This window comes from Manis javanica, chromosome 13, assembly GCF_040802235.1.
Source record: "Manis javanica isolate MJ-LG chromosome 13, MJ_LKY, whole genome shotgun sequence".
Classification (NCBI taxonomy): Eukaryota; Metazoa; Chordata; class Mammalia; order Pholidota; family Manidae; genus Manis; species Manis javanica.
In genome coordinates this window covers 100,452,472-100,471,798 of record NC_133168.1, presented here as the reverse complement: position 1 = coordinate 100,471,798, position 19,327 = coordinate 100,452,472, and the positions used below count along the sequence as shown (strand labels likewise).

The window sequence follows — 19,327 nt, the reverse complement described above, 5'->3', positions numbered from 1 at the left end:
GTGCCAGTGTGTCTTCCAGGGAAGGTTGAAGAAGGCCCCTGGAGGCCTGGCGATGGCAGTCCCTGCCCCTTGGGCTCTGCTCCTGCCATGCTCCCCGCCACCAGCCTCTCTTTGTCTCTGTGACCCTCTCTCCAAGTCTGAGTGTCCCCCCCATCCTCTGCCTCCCTGTTTATGGCCCCCTCCATCTGCACCGCCTCTCACCTGGTCTCCCTCTGTTTCTGCCTGTCTCTTCGTCTCTGAGTCTGACCCACTGGGACACGCTTTTAACAGGCGTTCAGGCACCGTCCCTGCACCCCCCCACCCTGTGATCTGCTCCCCTTTCCCACAGCTCTGAGCGCTTTCTCCAGCTTCAAAAGACACATTAATTACTGTAATGAGGTCAGGAGAGACCCCGCGCTCTGCCATCCGGAGCTGAGAGCACACCGCGTGCCCGCCCCAGCCCTGCAGCCTTCTGCGCACTCCCGTCTGGGCGCCCGGACCCTGTGCCTGTCAGCGCCCATCAGCATCTCCCCCCTACACGCCCCCGGCATTAGTGTTGAGTAATTGGCAGCTCCCGCCAAGGTTAATGCACTATTAGCAGGAAGTTCTCGGTGGCTAAAAGCCGAGAGAGGGCCTGTCAGCGTGAGATGAAAGGCTCAAGGCCAGCTGCTCGCAAGCCCACGTGTGCATGCTCACCAGTGTGGGTGGGCCTGCCAGCACCTTCCTCCCCTTCATGTACTCACAAGCAGGTACAGGGACATGCGACACAGACTGCCACACATGCAGGATGGACATGACAAGCACACACATGCATACACACGGGTGTTGCCTGCCTGACCTTTGCCAGGTGGGGGTGCACAGACCCCGGCCAGGCCCCCTTGAGGCCTCTCCTCCATGTGCCCATCTGACACAGCAAACCAAATAGGTGTCTCCAGGTCTGAGCGACTGGCTGGGACGCAGGGTCCCGGCCACAGGCCTCAGTTCTCCACCAGGGAAACAGGGACAGGTGAGAGGGGTGGTGAAGCTGGACACCTTGGGCTCATTACAGTGGCTGCTCGTGGCCTGGCTGCCACCAGCAGAGTGGTGGAGGTGAGGCGTGTTCCTGGGAGTTGGGGTTCTCCTGACTGGTTCTGATGTGGGTGCTCACCTGGGATTGGCAGGTGGGGCCACTGTGCTGTGCCTCAGCCGCTGGGCACCCCATCTCGTCCTCCCTGGGGCCTGAGTCACCACCCGTTAACCCAGCCCTCAAGTGTCCTGGTCCTGTATAGGGGTTGCCATCCAGTGCCCAGAGCTGGGCTGCCCAGTACGGCAGCCACGTGGCTATTTTACGTTTGCATTAATCATAGGTAAGTGGAATTAAAAGTCTTGTCCCTCATCCTGGCCATGTTCATGTGTCCAGTAGCCAAGGGGAGGCAGCACCCGTATTGGATAGCCCTAGTCTGGAATGTTTTTGGACAGCGGTGAGTGGTTGCAGTGGGAGGTTGGGGTCTGTGTCCAGGCCCTAGGGCTGGGAGGGTGGCAGGAAGGTGGGAGGCGGGAGGGGAGGAGGGGAGAAGGCAAAGAGGGAGAGGGTGTGTCGGGGCTGCATGCCCAGGCTGAGATGTCAAGGGCCTGGCTGGACACTGACCTTGGGGGAGGGAATTTTAATTTACCAGGAATATGCTGTTATTTGCAATGAGGACAAGCTGCCGCCCTGGGACTCTCCTTGACCCCACCCCCCACCAGGTGCCAGCCAGGATCGTGCTGTCTCCTGTGTCCTCTCCTGTGGCTGCAGACTCCGGTCTGAGCAGGGTCAGTGGAGCTGCCGGCCTACCAAAGGCCCCACCCTCCCCAGAGACCCCTCCCCCGCCCCGCGGATCCCCGCCTGGCTGAGTGGGGCTTCTGAAAACCACTAGAGGTAGAGCAGGCAGTGGATTTGGTCCAATTTATTCTGTAATGAGAAATTTCTCCCTGCATATTTTTAGCTTCCTCCAAGGCACTGTGGCCTTTGAAGACAAGGGCGCTGGACACTCATTCCCCAGCCTGGGGATTCGCCCTGCGGGCTGGCGTAGTGGGTGACAGCAGCCAGCTGTGGGTGATAGGGTGGGTGCCAGGTCTGGGACTGGCCGAGAAAGACCCTCCCCAAGTCTGGAGCAGAACCCTGAGCCCAAGAGTGCACCCCGGGGTGGATGGGGACAGATCCCCATCAGAGACCTTGTCCTGGGTCAGCCTGGGTGGTCCCTGACCCCGAGCCTCGAATCCCAGACTGTGACAGCTGTGCCCAGAGTGAGCCTGATCTCTGACCCTTGACCCCAGAGGAAGCTTACTCCAGGATGACCCCTGGCCCCAGCTGAACCCCGTCAGTTGCCCCTGGAGGCTGTGATGACTACTCACCCTTGGAGGGGACAGGGCCTGTGGGCTCCAGTATCAGCCCCCTGCTGGGCAGAGGTTCCCCAGAAGCAGCAGCAGCGTGGCTGTTCCTGGGCCCCCACCCCCACCCTGCCCTCCTCTCCCCGGGGCCCCTCCTCTGGAGCGGTGGCCGGGCGCAGGGCCGGGCGCAGGGAGGTTGAGTGGGGGACGCACGCCTTTGTTCCTGTCCCTGCTCTGGCTCTGACCTTGAGAGAGAGGAGAACACAAGGAAAACGGAGCTTCTGCTCAAATCCGCACTGCCTCGGCGGCTCCCGCTTTGGTGGCCCCTGCATGCAAATGAGCCGACCCAGCGGCCAGGCCCCAGGCCGCCGAGGCGGCCCCTCACCCCAGCCCCAGCAGCTCCCAGTCCTGCTGGCTTTGACAGAAAAGACCCCCGCCCCGACCGCCAGCCCCCGTAAAGTAGGAGGGATTCTCCTCTTCAGGTGGAGACAGCTTCCAGAAGGTCCCCCTTTGCCAGGCAGGACACCGGGCTGGGCCAGGCCTCTGTTGCTGGGACACCAGGCCCTTGCCCTAGGGGCATCCAAAGTCTGTTTGAAGGCCCTGCCAGGTGACTTTGGGACATTCTGGGCCTCCTGAGCCTGCCTAGGCCACCACCTGGGGGCAGGTTCCCACCCTCCTCCGTGGAACCATCTGGACCAGCTGTGGAACTGAGGTACCTGCAACTGGGTCAGAGGACAAGACCCAGAAGCCAGAACACCCAGAATAGATGGGCTGAGTTCCCTGGAGGGCAGAGGACTGTGAACCTCATGGTGGTGGTGGTGGTGGGGCACCAGGTGGGACAGGCTTTGAAGGATGAGCAGAATTTTAACAGGAAGGGAAGGGAAGGGGTCCCAGCTTGGTACAGCCCTGGCAAAAGGTCAGCAAGTGCCCAGGGGACGCGTAGCACATGCCCACAGCATATCGGAGGTGTGTGGCTGGGGCGAGTCCATCTGCCCTACCATCTTGGTGGAGGTCACTTCACCACTCTCTGGTCTTGAAGTTGTGCAGGGAGTTTCAGTGATGCCTCACACCCGGACTTTGAAGTTCCTGGACCCAGCAGTAGGCTTGGGCAAGCGAAACAGACCCAGACGTGACCGGCATGGCACTTGGTGACAGTGTACCCTCATAAACTCAGTGTTTGGTGAAGGAGGCGGTGTTGTGATCAAGGACAGAAATGGAGGGAGAGCCCCCAGTTCCTTTCCTGCAGCCAGCCCCCCAGGGGCAGTGGTCACTCTGTGAGTTCCATGAACAGGTCAGGTGCTCTGGGCCTCTGTGTAAGCTGTGCCCTCCGCCCAAACGCCCTTCCCATTCTCCTCTCCCCGTTGGACTGATCCTGAGGGCCGACTTATCTGTTGTCGGCCGGGGTCCCATCCTGAGCTGCTCAGGCTCAGCATACGTCAGGCACCTGCTGCTCGCAGGACCCCTGTCCCCTTTCTTAGGTGCGGAAGTGCAGACCCAGCTAGTTGACGTTGCCCTGGGCACCCCCAGGGAGGCACTAGCAGACGGGAACTTTGGATGTTGGTCAGCCTCTCTGGCAAAACTCTTCACCAGGCCAAATGGGAAGGCACGGAGTTGTCCGGGCCTGGTGTAGCACTTCGGGGTCTGCTTTGAATGCGCCGGGAAAGATGGGGACGCCGGCGTCTCCTGCTCCTCGCACAGGGCTAGGCTCTGTAGGAGGCTGGTGGCCTGAATGGATGCAGAGACCGTCGCCGGTACCCTCGTGGGGTGCGGCACCCCGCAGGGCCCCGCAGAGTTGGAGGTGCCCGGGGCAGGACCCTGGGGACCAGGCAGCCCGACCAGCGACGAGCTCTGGGACGGGCTGGCGGGGTGCGGCGGCCGCAGGAGCCCCGCGGCCGGGGCGCGGCAGGAGGGGGCGCCCGCGGCCCTCCCGGCTCTCGGGCGGGACAAAGGCCGGAGCCCCGGCCCCTCCCCGGCGGCTGCGGCGGCCGCAGCCCGCGCTCCGAAGTCCGCGCGGCGGGGCAAGGCGCCAGGGGCGACCCCCGCCCCGCCCGCCGCCGCCTGGCTTCTCGGCGCCCGAGGTCGCGCGCGCCCAGGCGGGGGCGGCGGGATCTCCAAGCGCGGCGCGCCCTCCTCCCTCCCGCGCGGCGGCGGAGGCGGAGACGGCTGGCGGCGGCGGGAGAGCGCGGCGGCCGGACCGGGGCCATGGCGCCCGCGCACCGCCCGCTGCTGCCTCTGCTCCTAATCCTGCTGCGGCCGCCACCCCCCGCGCGCGCCGAGGACGCCGCCCGCGCCAACTCGGACCGCTACGCCGTGTACTGGAACCGCAGCAACCCCAGGTGAGCGCGGCGCCCCCCTCCCGCCCGCCGGGCGCCCCGCTGCCGCGCGGACCCGGGCACTCGCTCCCTGCTTGCCCGCGGGCGCCGCCGCTCTGGAGTTCGGGGAGCCCCTCCGGCGCCCGCAGAAGCCGTGCAGCCCTGAAGTCCCGTCCCCGGACCTGAGGGTCCCTCCCCACCCCCGATCGCCGCGACTCTCCAGGGACTGCGCCCGCTTTGGAGTTGGTGGGGATCCCCGGGAATCTTGGCCCTGAGCTGCGCCCCGAGGTGGGGGACTGTGGTCCCCGGGGTAAGGGGTCCGTGGGCGCGTCCTGCCAGTGGGTCCCCGGATGAACTTGGGGAAGTTGGAGCATCCCTTCTGCACCTGGCTGCCTGGGCTGCAGGGGTTCCCCGGTCCTGGCTTTGTGTGGACAGGGAGACCGAGGCACCAAGGGCTGGGGTCAGCCCCAGAAGTGGCCACTGGGCAGCGTGCACTCTCGTCGTCCTGGTGCTGATGGGGAAACTGAGGCGCAGAGGGGCTGAGCAGCTGGCTCAAGGTCACGGTGCGTGGAGCAGAGCCCCGGGGGGGGGACCCAGGGGGCCTGGTGCCCAGCCTGCCACGCCCAGCCAAGGTGCCCCGCTCACCTGCCCGCCCGCACTGAGCACAGTTTGGGGGGGGGCAGCAGAGGCCCCCCCATTAGTTGGAGCGAGAAAAGTTTGCTGATGACTGACCACTTTCTGGACATCAGCAGAAACCTCTGGGCCGTTTCCCAGTCTCGAAGGCCAGAGTGGGCTGGGGGTCCTGTGGGAGACTGCGCTTTGGGGTCAGTCCCAGCTGTCAGTGGCACACGGTGTCCCTGGGGCTGGCAGGGCTGCGCACGGGGGCCGAGGCGACCGGCCTGCCCACTCCCTGCCCCTCGACTTCAGGTCACTTTCTCTCCATTTTCACTGCCCTCCGGGGCCCCCTGTCCCCTGCCATCCCCCCGCAGTCCCCCTGCTGTCCGGGATCCTCTGGCAGAAAGTTGCATAAAGGGCTGTCTTTGAGGCAGGCCCTGGGACAAGGGTGGCCAGTGTCTGCCATGGAGGCAGGGAGCACGCCCACACCCCGCCTTCAGTTGCCCGGTGGTGGGCTCAACCCCAGGACCGAGGGTAAGAGACCCCGACTGCGGAGGGACCGCCGGGCCTCTGCGGAGCCGGTCCCCTGCGACGCCCGCCCCGCCAGCCACATGCGGGTCTGATGAAGGCTCTTCCCGGCGGGCAGCGCTCCCCCGGCCCGAGTTTTCGGTTTCAGCTCCAGAATCTCTGTCCCCGGCGTGGCCTGTCCTTTGTTCTAGCAAACCAAACACGCAAGGAACCTCGAACGGGGACAGATGGGGGTGGCTGGGGCTGCCCCACCTGCCAAAAGGCTGTGGGCAGGATCCCAGCCAGGGGAAGGAGGCGGCTCCCCAGTGCCTGGCTGTGCTGGTCACTCGGGCACCTCCTGTTGCTGGTCCAGCAGCCCTCGTCTGACCAGCTGCCGTGAGCCTTGGCCGCCTGGGCACCCGTCAGGCTTGGCGTTCAGAGATGGCTGGACCAGGGCCTGGGGACTGGGTGTGTGTCGGGCACCAAAGGAGGGCAGTGTGAGGCCTCAGGGCCTCAGGGCACCTGGGAGGGGAGATTTCCTGGGGTGCACAGTCCTGGGGACCGCGGCCCGGGGGGAAGGGTGCAGGCTGGATGAGCAGGCCTGGAACATGAGGCAGCCCCATGGGCAGAGACGAGAGACAGGCCGGGCTGGGAGAGACATGGACGGAGTAGAAGCGGAGATTGGTAGCTGGCAGACGCAGGGGACGGGGGAAACGTGGGAACAGGCTGTGCCTGCCAGAGGGGTGCACAAAGGCACGGTGAGGAGGGGCCAGAGCAGGGCTGGGCACGCTCCCGGGGGGCAGACAGGCAGAGAAGAGCTGCGGGCACGGGTGTGCTCATGAGGACCCGCAGGCACTGAGGTGCTGCCATGAGGCCAGCCACTCTCACTGGCTGGGCCTGGTACCTGTACCGAGGTGGCAAGTACTCGGCTGCTTCCCAAACTGTATTCCCCTGCTGTGCACTGGATTCCTGCCCACATACGGCTGGCGGACGTTGCTTTGGGAACCCCCCACCCACCTCCACCTTTGGTGTAGGGTGCATACAGCCAGCCAGGCTCCCCCACCAGCTGGCTGTCCAACCCGCCCCTGCCTGAGCTGGGCACCCCTGGGCTGGCCACCGGGTGTCTCTGGGCCTGTCCCTGGGTGGGTGGGGCTGGGCTGGGCTGGGCCAGGGGTCCGGGGGCTGCTGCCCTCATGTGGGGCGGCCCATGCATCTGCCCAGGGCTCATGCACCTCTGCGTACTGGGCTGTGTTGCTGCAGGCTGCAGGGTGTGTCTGCACACATCACTGTGTGCAACTCTGGGTTCTTGTCTGCGAGACGCAGGCGTCCACGCATGCACATGTGTGTTGGTGGTAGGGTGACGCATGTGTGCATAGCAGCCCTGGCCCTGGCATGTGTGCTCATGAGTCCGCGTGATTGTGCATGGAATGCGTGCCCGTATTTGGAGGAGCATGCCTGTGTGTGGAACGTATGTGCTGTGTGGGGGCACATGGGCATATGTGTGTGTGTGATGCACACGTGTGTCTAGCATGTCTGCATGGGGTGCACATCTGCGGGGCCTCAGCCCCCGCCCCAGCCCACTGGGTTCCGGCAGGGGTACGGGTCTGTGTCCCAGGAGCCCCCACCATACAGGCTGCCTGCCATCCCTGAGGTCCTCCACCTGATTGGGGACCTGCAGCCCGAGCAGATCCCGAGCTGCCGGCCTGGGGTGGGGGGCTCTGGGCTTGGAGCCTACCCCAACCAGCCTCTCAGGCTTGCCCCCTGAGTGGCAGTAGCCGAGTTCCCCTCCCAAAGAACCGGGTAGGAAGATGGCGACTGGGGAGGATCTCCCGGTGGAGGTGCCGGGTGGCCCAGTCCCTGCCGGCCTCGCTGGGTCTCCCAGGGTACTTGGCTTTGAAGGGGGTGATGCCATGCTTTGAGAGTTTTTGTTTTGTTTGAAAGCAGCTCATCCACCCGGCTTGGGGGGATTGGAGAGAGAGGTCTGGTGGGTGTGGGGGGCTGTCGGGGCCTGGGCTCGGATTCGGGAATCTCAGAGAACTCGCGTGACCTGGGGCGAGTGGCTTGGCTGTCCAGTGCCCCAGTGCCGCCTCCGTGAAGCGGGGGCTGGTGTGCTGTGCTGCTAGGCAGATGGTGGCAGGGCCCGGTGTGGACGGGCAAGGTGTGGGCATGATCCCGGGGGCCCAAAGGCCCCCCCTGGAGAGGGGAGACTGAGGCAGCTCCTGCAGGCAAGAGGACGGGCCTCTGGGACCGGGCCCACAAATCTGCAGGGAGGATCCCACCCAAAAAAGAGGGGGAGCTGTGGTGCCGGGTGGGGAGCAGTCCGGGACTCCCCCTGTGGGGGGCCTGGTCTTCTTTTGTCCTGAAGGGTCTGAAGCCAGGGCCCGTGGCTTCCTGGGGGCTGATGGGCGGGCAGGTGTCCCCTGGTCCCAGCCTCCCCCTGACCAAGAGCCCCCCTGGAGGCCTCACTGTGCAGGTGGAGAAACCAAGGCTCAGTGTTGGGGCCTCCGGCGCAGGTGGGGGACACATGGGGTCTGGTCTCCACCTGTCTGGGAGCTGGGCCGGGGTGGGGGCTGGCCGCCTGACCGCCCCAGGCCCCTGGCAGAAATCTCTGTGAGGTCCACGGAGCCCTCTGGATTGTCGGTGGTTTCTCCAGGACGGCAGCCACATTTTGGGAGCTAGGAGGCCATGATTTCATGGCCGACGGTTTCCTTCCATCAGCCGGTTCCACTGCGGGAGTGGGTGTCCTGCCCTGCCAGCTGTGTCTTTGCAGGGACGGCCGCCCCCTTCCCCCGGGATGGGCTGCTGCCTGGCCGTGCCCCATCGTGTTGCTTTGGGAGATCTTCTCTTTTGGAAATGGGTCCAGAAGGAGGGTTAGCTGTGTCCCCTCCGGGTGGGCCATGCTCGGGGAAGAGACAGGGCCACCCCTGCGTCCCCAGCCTGCGGCTCCCATCCCGACAGCTGGAAGCTCGGCTCCCACGACCACAGAGGCCAGCAGGGTTTTTGTTTTGACCTCAACCCGACTGTGACCTCTGAGGCCAGCCAGCCCTGGCCTGGCACTCCCTGGACCTTGCTGGAGTGGGAGGCTCGGCCGCCGTGCCTGGACCTCCCTGTTAGGGGAGTCTTGGCTTTGAGGGGCTCCGTTCACCATATGGGCCGAGTCACCCCACCCCAGCCATGCACCCCCATCCTCCCACCCCATGGGGTAGGCTTCCCCTTTGTGCCTCTGTTTCTTGGACCCAGAAAAAGTGAATCATCCGAGGCCCCAGGGAAGTTGGGCCGATGGGGCATCACCGTTTCCCCAGGCAGCAGCCATGCCCGGGGCCAGCCCAGGAGAGTCAGGGGCACGGCACGCATTGTGGGCACAGAGGGAGGGTGGGGTGACTGAGAGAGGCGCACCCTGTAGACTGTGCACCCCAGATGAAGCCCAGGGGTGGGGTTGACTCTGTGGCCCCATCTGCCACCTCTCCTGCCCTCTTGCTTCGGATCTGGGGGCTCTGCCTCAGTGTACCTCCTGCCCCCACGATTGTCCTTGGGGTGATCCTGCACCTGCTTGGGGTCCTTCCCTAATTTACTGAGGTCCCGCCCAGGCCCCTGGCTGAAGGGGGAAATGTCCTTCTCAGGTTGCTGAGGTCCTGGGGGCCTCGCTGCAAGGGAAGGTGGGACCCTGCTGCCCTCTCAGGAGCTGGCCTGGGCATCCTCTTTGCTGGGGTCTTCCTGGGGTCTCTTGGTCCCTTTACCGAGAGCCATGAATTGGTTGAGACCACGGAGCTGAGAGGTGGCATCGCAGACCCACCGGGTGTGACCCACCCACGGGTGCCACCTGCCCCACTCCTGCCTCAGTTTCCAGTCTGGGACCAGGTGTGGCCCACCTCCACCCCTATCCCAGGTGAGACTCCTAATTAGTTGCTTTGCTGTTAGCGTCTAATGGCTTGACAGTTGCCCAGTTGGAGCTAATTGGCTGCAGGCCGGGCGGGAGATGGGGCTGTGGGTGGGGGTGGGCAGGAGAGCATATCTGGGGGACCTGACCAGCAAGGGTCCACCCAGGGCTGGAGGACTGCCTGGAGGCGGGGACGTGGGCAGCGCGTTGACCAAGAGCTCGAGCAGATGTGCTGGGGAATCTGGAGGGCTCTGAAAGCCTGTGCAGCCCTCTGACTGGGAACAGGTCTCAAGTCAGTCATTAACCCTTAGTGAGAATTTCGATCCCTATCTGCAGCTCTCAAGGAGACTCTGCATATCAGGCTTCTGTGCTGGTGGAGGAAATGAAAGGTTTGTTTTGCTAGCACCAGGCTCGGCCCAGGGGCTGGCCCCCCTGTCCTGCACAGGCGTCAGCCTGGGCAGTGGCTAGGCACCCGTCCCAGGCTCTCCCACCAACTTGGAACCTGGAATGCCAGCACAGCAAGGCTGTCGCTATTTTAGAGCCTCGAAGGGAAAAAAATGGCCCGCTTAGGTGACCAGAGCTTGCGTGGTGAAGCTTCTGGGAGCAGCCTGCCTGGGGTCCTCGCCCCACTGTGTGTGGGGCTCCATCTGCTCCCTGTGACTCTAGCACCTCAAAGATCTCAAATCCTTGGCCTTTGTTCGATCAACAAACACATGATGAGTGCTGCTGTGTTCAGGGCCAGGTACTGGCCACTGGGGAAGGGGTGAGCGAGGCCAAGGCTCTAGAGGGCAGAGGGCATAAAGGTGTGGCCATGTCAGAACGAGATCGGTGATGAGGTGGGGAGGCGGGGAACAGCATTCCAGGCAGCAGGAGCAGCATATGCAAAGGCCCTGGGGTGGCAGCTGGGGTGGCTAGAGCCAGGCTGAGGGTGGTGATGGTGGGGTGGGGTGGACACTAGGGGACCTCATGAGCCTGGAGGACTGTCTGGTTTATTCTGGGTGCTACAGAGCTAGTGGGGAGTTTTGCTCCAGTGACCAGAGGGTCTGACTTACTCTCAGAAAATTGAGATCTGAGTTTTGGGAGGCCAGGAGCCCAGCTGGCCCGCTGGAGCCCCAGGTGTCCAGCCTCTGAGCTGGCAAGGCAGCCTGGATCCTTGACGTGTTTCGGAAGTTGAGATGGGAGAGGAGGAGGATGGTGGTGCCCAGTGCTGGGCAGGAAAGCAGGCCTTACGGGGGAGACACAGGCAGAGGCTGACCAGGGGAAAGGGGTGATACCCCGCCTCCCAGGGTCTCCCGTGTGGAGGAGGACCCTGCAGAAAGCAGGCTCCTTCAGACTGAGTGTGCGTCCCCAAGAATCTCAGAGCCAGAGAGGGCTGGGGTTGGGGGACAGGCCCCTGTGCCCCGTGGCTCCCCTTTCTTGGCCTCCCACACTGGGCCAGCCTGGGCGTGGGTGAGTCCCTAGCCGGTGCTCAGCTGAGGATGGCATCGATCGGCTGATCAATTGGGCTGGGAAGGAGCAAAAATGGCATTTGGAAAAGCCTGGAGCCGCCTGGGCATCGATCCCGTCCAAGGGGCCAGAGGATGCAGCCAGCCAATGAGATGCCTGTGCCCAGTCGGCTGTGGGGCAGCCCAAGGGATGGGCACGTCCTGGACGGATCAGGGTCTCAGCCCAGCCTGGGGCTGCCCCAAATCTGTGTGCACACAGCTGGAGTTTCCCGTCCTCCCCGAGGACCGTCCCCACGGCACAGGGTCAGAAGCTGAGGCTCTGAGCAAAGAATGTGCGGGGAGCCCCTGCTGGGCCCAAACCTGTGTGCACCTGGAACTGCGCAGTTGGTTCCACAGCCCCCCGCGGACCCCCCTTGCCCAGCCTCCCTGCAGACACCTTCCCCATTCTGCGACGGTGGGCTGACTCCCTCTGCAGGGAAGGGGACGGGCATGAATCTGCCCCCTCTGGCTCCCTGACCCCCAAATTCTGCTGCCTTTGCCCTGGCCACAGGCTGAAGTCCCCGCTGGCTGTCCAGTGACGGACAGGGAGCCATGAGTGGGGTCTCCTGCCTGGGGGGGGTCCCAGGAGCCCTTGCCTGCCTGGCGCAGTCTCAGGGCAGTGGGGCGCCAACCGATGCCATCTGATGATCCAGCCGCCCCGTCAGGTGCCGGCTGTGCCAATTAGCACACCCAGCATGGGGGCCCTGCCATGTGCCCCTCCTGTGGGCCGGGGCAGCTGGCAGGGTGGGCAGAGGCAGTGGCGGGTACTGGGATGCCAGCAGACTGCACCCTCCCTGACGCCCCTGCCTTGCTGGGCCCCCGTTTCCCGGCCTGTGCAGGGAGCAGGGAGGGGCAGGCTGGGGGAACCTGCTCCCCACCCCTGCATGGCTGGAAACTTTTATGTGCTAACAAGGCCCTCTGGGGAGGCCCCCTTGTGCCCCCCTTGGTCCGGGCCGTGTTTACGTGACAGGGAGCTGGGGGGCCTTGTCCTGGACGTCTAAGGGCTCCTGGCTGTGAGCCCAAGGCAGTGGGGGAAGAGGAGCCCGTGGCCTCTCCTTCGACCTTCCTCGCTAGATGAGGCTGTCAGCAGGGCTCCCAGAGGGAAGGGCGCAGGCTCTGTGGCAGTCTGCGGTCCTCAGGGCCAGGGGTTGCTTGGAGGGTCTCAGGGGTGGGGGAAACTGGGGGCGTGAGCTGGAGGTTGGGGGACAATGGCTGGTTTCCAGAGGCCTCGGGGAGGATGACTCTCTGGGGTCACACGTGGTGGTGGGGGTGGTGGGGTCAAAGCCAGAGAACTACTGAGTGGGGAGGCCCGCATCCTGTGGGGAAACTGGGGCTAGGAGAGGGGAGGGGGCCCAGCTTGTCCTAGAGGGGCCGGAACGCCTGGTCTGCGTCCCCACACGGCCCTGGGCCCACCTGGCAGGCAGATCTGCAGAAGGAAAAATAAGGTGTCTGCGTCTGATGGGCAGCATGGGGGGCTGGCTGGAGGAGGGGTTGTGGCACCAACGGAGTGGGGTTTTGGAGAGGGGCTTCATGGTGGGGGGAACAGCCTGTGCCCGCAGAGAGGCCCAGATGTCTTGCCTGCGCCGGGGAGCTAGGGGTTCCCAGTCACGGGCACCTGCTTTGCATGCGACTGCTCCCTCCCCCAGTGTCCCCTTCACTGTGGGGCCGGGGCTCCAGGCCGGCCTGGGGGGATGCCAGACAGGGGGGCGTGGGTGGGCTGGCACCTGGAACGGCCGTGGACAGGGAGCCCACCCTGCAGTCCGGCTCACCTGGGCACTGCCCCCTGACCCCTTCCCGTTCCCTCCATCCCTGCCCCACTGACCCTCGTGCTGACCCCCCAGGTTCCACGCCGGCGCGGCGGGCGGTGGGGGCTACACGGTGGAGGTGAGCATCAACGACTACCTGGACATCTACTGCCCGCACTACGGGGCGCCGCCGCCGCCCGCCGAGCGCATGGAGCACTACGTGCTGTACATGGTCAACGGCGAGGGCCACGCGTCCTGCGACCACCGGCAGCGCGGCTTCAAGCGCTGGGAGTGCAACCGGCCCGCGGCCCCCGGGGGGCCGCTCAAGTTCTCCGAGAAGTTCCAGCTCTTCACGCCCTTCTCACTCGGCTTCGAGTTCCGCCCGGGCCACGAGTACTACTACATCTGTGCGTGTGCGCCGGCCGGGCGGGGGGGCCCGGGGGCTAGGGGTGGGCAGAGGAGGGGGCCAGGGCATGTCCCGGGCTGGCACTGGCCTGCGTCCGGCGACCGAGCCCTTGGGTTTTCTCACCACCCTCCCAACTTGTTCCCCGAGGCCCCGCTGTCAAGTCCCCATTTTGCAGACGGGTAAACAGGCCCAGAGCAGGGCTGAGACCCCCACCCCAGCCTGTCTATCCCAGTGGCCCCGCAGTCGGCCTGTCCCACCCTGAGACCAGGAGTGCCCACCCCCCACCGCCCTGGGGCGGGCAGGCGGGCACCCGAGGCAAGAGGGAATCTGGTGGCGGTGGGGAGGCATGGGCAGGGCCGGGCACTGCCCCCAGCGAGATGGAGTCTTGGGCACTAGACTCCATGCCTCTGCAGAGGCCCTGAGACTCTGCCGGATGGTGGGGCACCCCGATTCTCAGCGCCTCGGGGTGGTGGGAGGCCAGGTGGAGAGTGGGTGTGCCCCCCGACTCCAGCTCCCACTGTGTCAAATTAAACGCGACAGAGGCTCCATTTCCTCCCTTCTGCTCTATTTGGATTTTTTTCCCTTTTAATTCAGGGAAAAAGAAGGTGGGGGAGGAGGCAAGAAGGTGTTTAAATCCCCGTAATATAAGAAAAATTACATTTTTCTTTCCAAGACGGGAGTTTCATAAGATAATTATTGTAATTATTCGTCCTATCTCTGTGACAAATTTTTTTTTTATTACGTGCGGTTTTTATCTCTATCCCCCAGTGTGAGGGGCTTCTGGGGGCGCAGGCAGAGACGGCGGCTGCCGAGAGGGCAGGTGAGGACAGGCCGGGCGGCAGCCGTGTGGTCCTGTGACCGCGCACGTGGCACGGCGGGTGTCCACGCCTGCGCTGCGCTCCGGGCCTCCTCCCCGCCCCCATCCCGGGCCCTGAGCCTCCCTCCTGACCCGGGCTGGCTCTGTGGTGCCCCACCTGCCCCTCCACAGCCCTATTTGGGTGACAGGGGAAAGCTGCCTCCCTCTCAGATGGAAATAATCATTTCCGAAGCACCTACTGTGTGCCAGATGAGGCCCAGGTAGGGAATGACTTGCCAACAGGCACCCAGAGAAGCAGGTTTTTGATCTCAGATCAATCATTCCATTTTTTTTTTGCTGATCAGTTGAAAACAAATGTATTTTTTATTCATCACCTTTGAACATTGCCCTGTGCCGCCCTGGGGTGAGATGGAGTTGGACACAGACACCCCCAGTCTCTGGAGTTAGGGTTCAGCAAAGGAAGGAGTGGATGTGGAAATAGGGGGCATTGCCTCTGGGGCTTTGATGTATGAGTAGCAGTTGTATGGGTGGCTTTCCCCGACCTGGGGCAGGGTTGAGTCACTGGTGTAGGAAAGGGGGTGCAGCCCTAGGAGGTCTTGGGCGCTGAGACCCCCCCGCCTCACTGACCTCCCTCCCCTCCTCCTAGCTGCCACGCCACCCAATGTTGTGGACCGGCCCTGCCTGCGGCTGAAGGTTTATGTCCGACCAACCAGTAAGTGCCTGGGGGTCCTGCAGGGTCCAGGCCCCCAACCGCTTTGTTCCGAACCCACAGAATCCACTGATTGGTCAGCAGTCAGAGGGTGGTCACAGCACAGCCATGGGAGCCCCACAGCCTCAGCGAAGGCTGGGGCAGGTCCTGCCCCTGAGCCTCAGGTTCCCCATCTGCAGACCAGGACATGGTCTCAGGGCTTCCAGAATGAAGGGGAGTCCGTGGCCAGGCCTCCTGCCTCCGAGAGAGGGCGCCAGGGGGGTGCCCCACCGAGGACAGAGGGCCTCTATCCTGAGCTCTTGAAAGGCCATGGCCAGGTGAAGAGGGGGCTCCCGGGCCCCAGGCACCCATTTATTGGGTGCCTAGGTCTGCCACACTCTGCGCTGGAGGCACAGCCCCAGCCAAGATGGATAGAAATTTCCGGGGCCGGGAGGTGCGGCTAAGGTGGAGCCCGTTAACAGTGCCAGGTTGCGGTGCCCCAGGAAACAGAGGGGAGCGGACGTGCGGCCAGTTGGGGATGGGGGTCTGGGCCACCTCTGACCATGCTGCCTCTGTGTCCCCCCAGACGAGACCCTGTACGAGGCTCCCGAGCCCATCTTCACCAGCAATAACTCATGCAGTGGCCTGGGCGGCTGCCAGCTCCTCCTGGGCACTGTCCCCATGCTGTGCGTGCTCCTGGGCTCCTAGTCCCCACCCCGCAGGACGCTGACCCACCCGGACCACCCCGCCTCCGAGACCAAATAGAGACGCCGTTTCTCCCACAACTGGTGCTGCCCCTGCGGGGCCAGGGGCCTTCCGCCCACCCCAGGACCCACCCCAGGCATGGCTGGCCACCGAGGACCCCCAGTGCCTGTGGGCCCATGTTGGCACAGCTGCTGGCCGAGCCGTCCGGTCCAGGGGCGCTGGAGAATCTGAGAACCTCTGGGAGAGTTTTTTTTTTTAAGTGTATTTTTCATGGTTGGATCAGAAAGACTTGAGTTTTTAATTTAATTTATTCCTTGCTGTTCCCGGCGACCTTGGGAAGGAAACAGAATGGACGGTGGGTGGGGCGGGGGTCTCCAGCCCCCTGGGGGGTAGGGGGTGGAGGACCCCTGGTTTGGCCACTCCATTTGTTGGGTCCTGGCTCCAGCAGACCCCTGCGCCCTCGGCCCCACGGTGTGTCACCTCACAGCACCCACGTCTTAGAAACCACCTTGGCACTGCCGTGTCCCACCAGCCCCGCACGGTCGCCCCCGAGGCCAGAAGATGTTACATTTCTGTAAATAGAGCCGGCGAACATATACTGTGATCAACTCTCACCAGACTCCCGCGGACGGCCTGGGGAGTCACTTATTTCCTCACCCCTTCCTCGGGGGTGGCTTTTATTTTGGTGGGGGGGTGGGCTGGACTTTTAGAGTAGAAGCTGCACTTTGCAATAAGCTCATTGTCTGTCGGAGTCCCTTCCCTCTACTCCGTGACCTGATCACGTTTATAAGAAAAAAGAAAACAGGACAAAACAAAACGGGGGGGAGGGCAGGTGGTGGCCAAAAAGAGACCCCTCCCCAGACACTTCAATGAAGTGAACAGCGCATTTGTACAGGTTTCATATTTCTACCCGCCTTCCCGATCTGTGTTTTATATATATTATATATAAATATATATCGTGTGCGGCTGCCGGGGGGCTGGCTGGCACGCCTGGTGGGGCGCTTCTGTAGGGATAAGTGTGGGTGGGCGGTGTTGCTACGCCTGGAGCTGGTGACGGGCCTCCCCACTCCCATCACGAGCAACTTTGATTCTGTATTTTTTTATAATAAAATGAGCGTGAATCTCAAGGTTGTGCATCTGTGTGGGGGCCTCTGGCCCCAGCCGGAGGAGTGCGCCGAGCTACTGATTTGGAGTTGAGTCTGGAATCGGCCAGGGTGGGGTGTCAGCGAGGAATGTCTGGGGACCATCACGATCGGCTCTTTGGTTCTGTGCATCCTTTGGGGGCCGGACCCTGGAATGGGCATTTTATGGATGTTGTGTATCCTTTGTTGCCACCCATGGGCCTCAGCGTCCCCCTCTGAGAAATGGGAACAAGCTTCCCTGCCAGGAGGACTCGGCAGGGGCTTATTACAGGTCCATCCCACGCTCCTGGCATGGAGGAATCCCCGGGCCCCAGGCTGGACCCCTTGTCAGTGCTTGCGGGGAGGGAGGTACTCAAGCCCCAAATTCTGTGACATCTCCACGGACAGGCTCTGCCACTCGGTGACTTGGTTTCTCCAGCTGCTGCAGGCCAGGGTGGGGGGTCTGTTATCTCTTAATCCCTTTCTGGCTCTGCAACAGCCATGTGCCAGTGGGCGGTGGGGTGCCAGGAGCCTCCCCCAGGCCCAGCCACGGAGGCGAGGGAAGCGAGCCCCCAGCGGGGCCAAGGCACCGGGGTCCCCAGCCGCTCCTCTGCCGTGGCAACACCCGCCTGGCCTGCACGTCTCAGGCACGGTTAGCCAGGAGGGAAGGCTCTCCGCTAATTAATTCGGCAGTGCCGGGCCCAGCGACGGGGCCTGCCTTGTAATGAGGCCTGTGCGGCACAAAGACCCCTGTGTGTGCCCCGCCCGGGGTGGGAGGGAGGCTGACACTGAGCCGAGCACCACGGAGAGAGACCCTCAGCATGCCCACTCCGCAGAGAGGGCCCCAGGCATCCTGAGCCCCCCAGACTCCTCGCCCGCACTCCACCCCAGCCAGGAGGACCGAGGGACCCAGAGGGGTTAAACACAGGGGTCACGGGGTGAGGTCTTCGCAGCTGACTTTGATGCTGTTATTTTTTTGTTAGTTATTGAGATATAATCCACATACCATACAATCTACCTGTTACAGCGTACAGTTCAGTGGCTTTTGGTACTATCAGTTCCAGAACATTCCATCTCCCCAAAGGAAGCCCCGCCCCCGCCCCTGCCCCCAGCGCCCACGAGTCCACATCCTGCCTGTGGACCCGCCTGCTGTGGACGTGTCTCAGAAATGGGGTCACGCCATGTGGCCTATGTGTCTGGCTCTCACCGAGCATCGTGTGTTCAGGGCCCGTCCACGTGTGGTGCGTGGCAGGGCTCAGCTCCTTTTCCCGGCCGCGTGATGCGCTGTGTACGGGTGTATCTGTTCACTAGTTTATGGATACTTGGGTTGTGTCCACTTAATTATTATGAGGACTATTTTTTCTTGAGACAGAGTTTTAACAAAAGGTGACCTTGGACAGGTGAGTAAAGAATGACCTTTGCTCCCACTCCGGGCTCCATGCTGCTCCCCGCCTGTTAACCCTTCCCACAGACCACTGATCCGATGTCTCCCTCGGTCCACAGCCCACGCGGTCTGATCTGATTCTTTACTTGTCCATCTCACCCACAGGCTGGGAGTCCCCAGAGGTCGGGGACAGCTCTTCTTGGTCACCGGTGGGACCCAGTGCCCGGCCCACAGTCTGGAGTCTCCCTTTGAACTTGCCTGCGACACGCACAGACGCGCGTGCACACATGTGCAGAGGAGCCGCGCAGCCTCACGCTGGTGTGCACCCCTGTACAGCCCGAGCCCACCATTGAAGTGCAGACTGCTGGCTCGCTCCTGGGGGCCGGGGACCCCTCACCCTGCCCACCCACAGCTGAGACCCTGCCGTGCTCGGCCATCAGTATGTGGGTCCCGTGCAAAGCTTTTCCCGCCCAGAGATTCCAGAGGGAAAACATTTCCCATTCCCACAGTTGGTTACTGCCCTCTTGGCGCCAGCCACAGGGGTTTGGGAGGCGGGCAGGAGGGCGCCCTGAGGATCCCCAACATTGACAGCGGCTCCAGGGTGGAGCTGTGTCTGCCCCTTTCCCTCCCTTCCAGCCCTATCAGGTTCAGACCGTGGCCGTCCTGGTCGCAGGACGGGGTCCCCTACAGCCCCTTCTGTCCTCTGGCCGCGGGACCACCATGCAGGGGCCCACCCCTCGCCCTCAGTGCTGATGGCCGCCCTGACACTGGCTCCCTGACATCCTCTGAGGCACTGGGGCCCTCTGCCTGACGCATGCCATCTCCCCCTCCCTCTTTCTTGCACATCTTGTCCCCTGCAGGCATATCCTGAATTCACCTCATTCATCCTGTTTCTTGTCTGTGCCCTCCTCCAGATGGTCAGCGCCCCCAGGGCAGGGATTTTTGTCTGCCTTGGTCTCACTGTGTCCTCAGAATGTGCCTGGTACCTAGTAGGCGCTCAATAAATGCCCATCGGTGGACTGAATGACTGAATGAAGGTTGCACATGGATTGACATGGAAGCTGCATGGTCAGAAAAGGGGCAACCATGCAAGAAATGTGGCTCGCTCGTCAGTGTCAGCAGCCCCAGCGAGCATCTGGTGAGCACCTGTCACGGCGTTGGGGTGGAAGCAGTGGGTAGCTGCGCTGGTAGCCTCCAGGCCCCGTATTTGGGGGACTTGGGGGCCAAGGGTGGAGGCCGTGGTGTCGGGGACCCTGGTCCAGGTTGCTGTCCGGGCCAAAAATCACCAGGAGATGATACACAAACCAGAAATTACATGGCCGAATCTGGGCTGTGGCA

The 19,327-nt window shown here is 63.3% G+C and overlaps 1 protein-coding gene across 2 annotated transcripts; it reads left to right on the top strand.

Annotated features, from left to right (window-relative positions):
- Positions 1–4,382: 4,382 nt before the first annotated feature.
- EFNA2 (ephrin A2) lies at positions 4,383–18,948 on the top strand. 2 transcript variants are annotated; one of them, XM_037018029.2, is made up of 4 exons: positions 4,408–4,664; positions 12,965–13,275; positions 14,738–14,803; positions 15,366–16,594. In XM_037018029.2, exons 1-4 carry the CDS (start codon positions 4,531–4,533, stop codon positions 15,485–15,487), a joined length of 633 nt encoding a protein of 210 aa, XP_036873924.1. In that variant the 5' UTR covers positions 4,408–4,530; the 3' UTR covers positions 15,488–16,594. The 2 variants fall into 2 exon arrangements, with proteins under 2 accessions (XP_036873923.1, XP_036873924.1); XM_037018028.2 differs by lacking the exons at positions 12,965–13,275; positions 14,738–14,803; positions 15,366–16,594 and adding an exon at positions 18,155–18,948 and having other exon boundaries at positions 4,383–4,664.
- The last annotated feature ends 379 nt before the right edge of the window (positions 18,949–19,327 follow it).

Coding starts and splice junctions, on each gene's coding strand:
- EFNA2 (XM_037018028.2), top strand. CDS start 4,531: ATGGCGCCCGCGCACCGCCCGCTGCTGCCTCTGCTCCTAATCCTGCTG. Junction 4,665..18,154: donor TGGAACCGCAGCAACCCCAG/GTGAGCGCGGCG, acceptor TCTCACCCACAG/GCTGGGAGTCCCCAGAGGTC.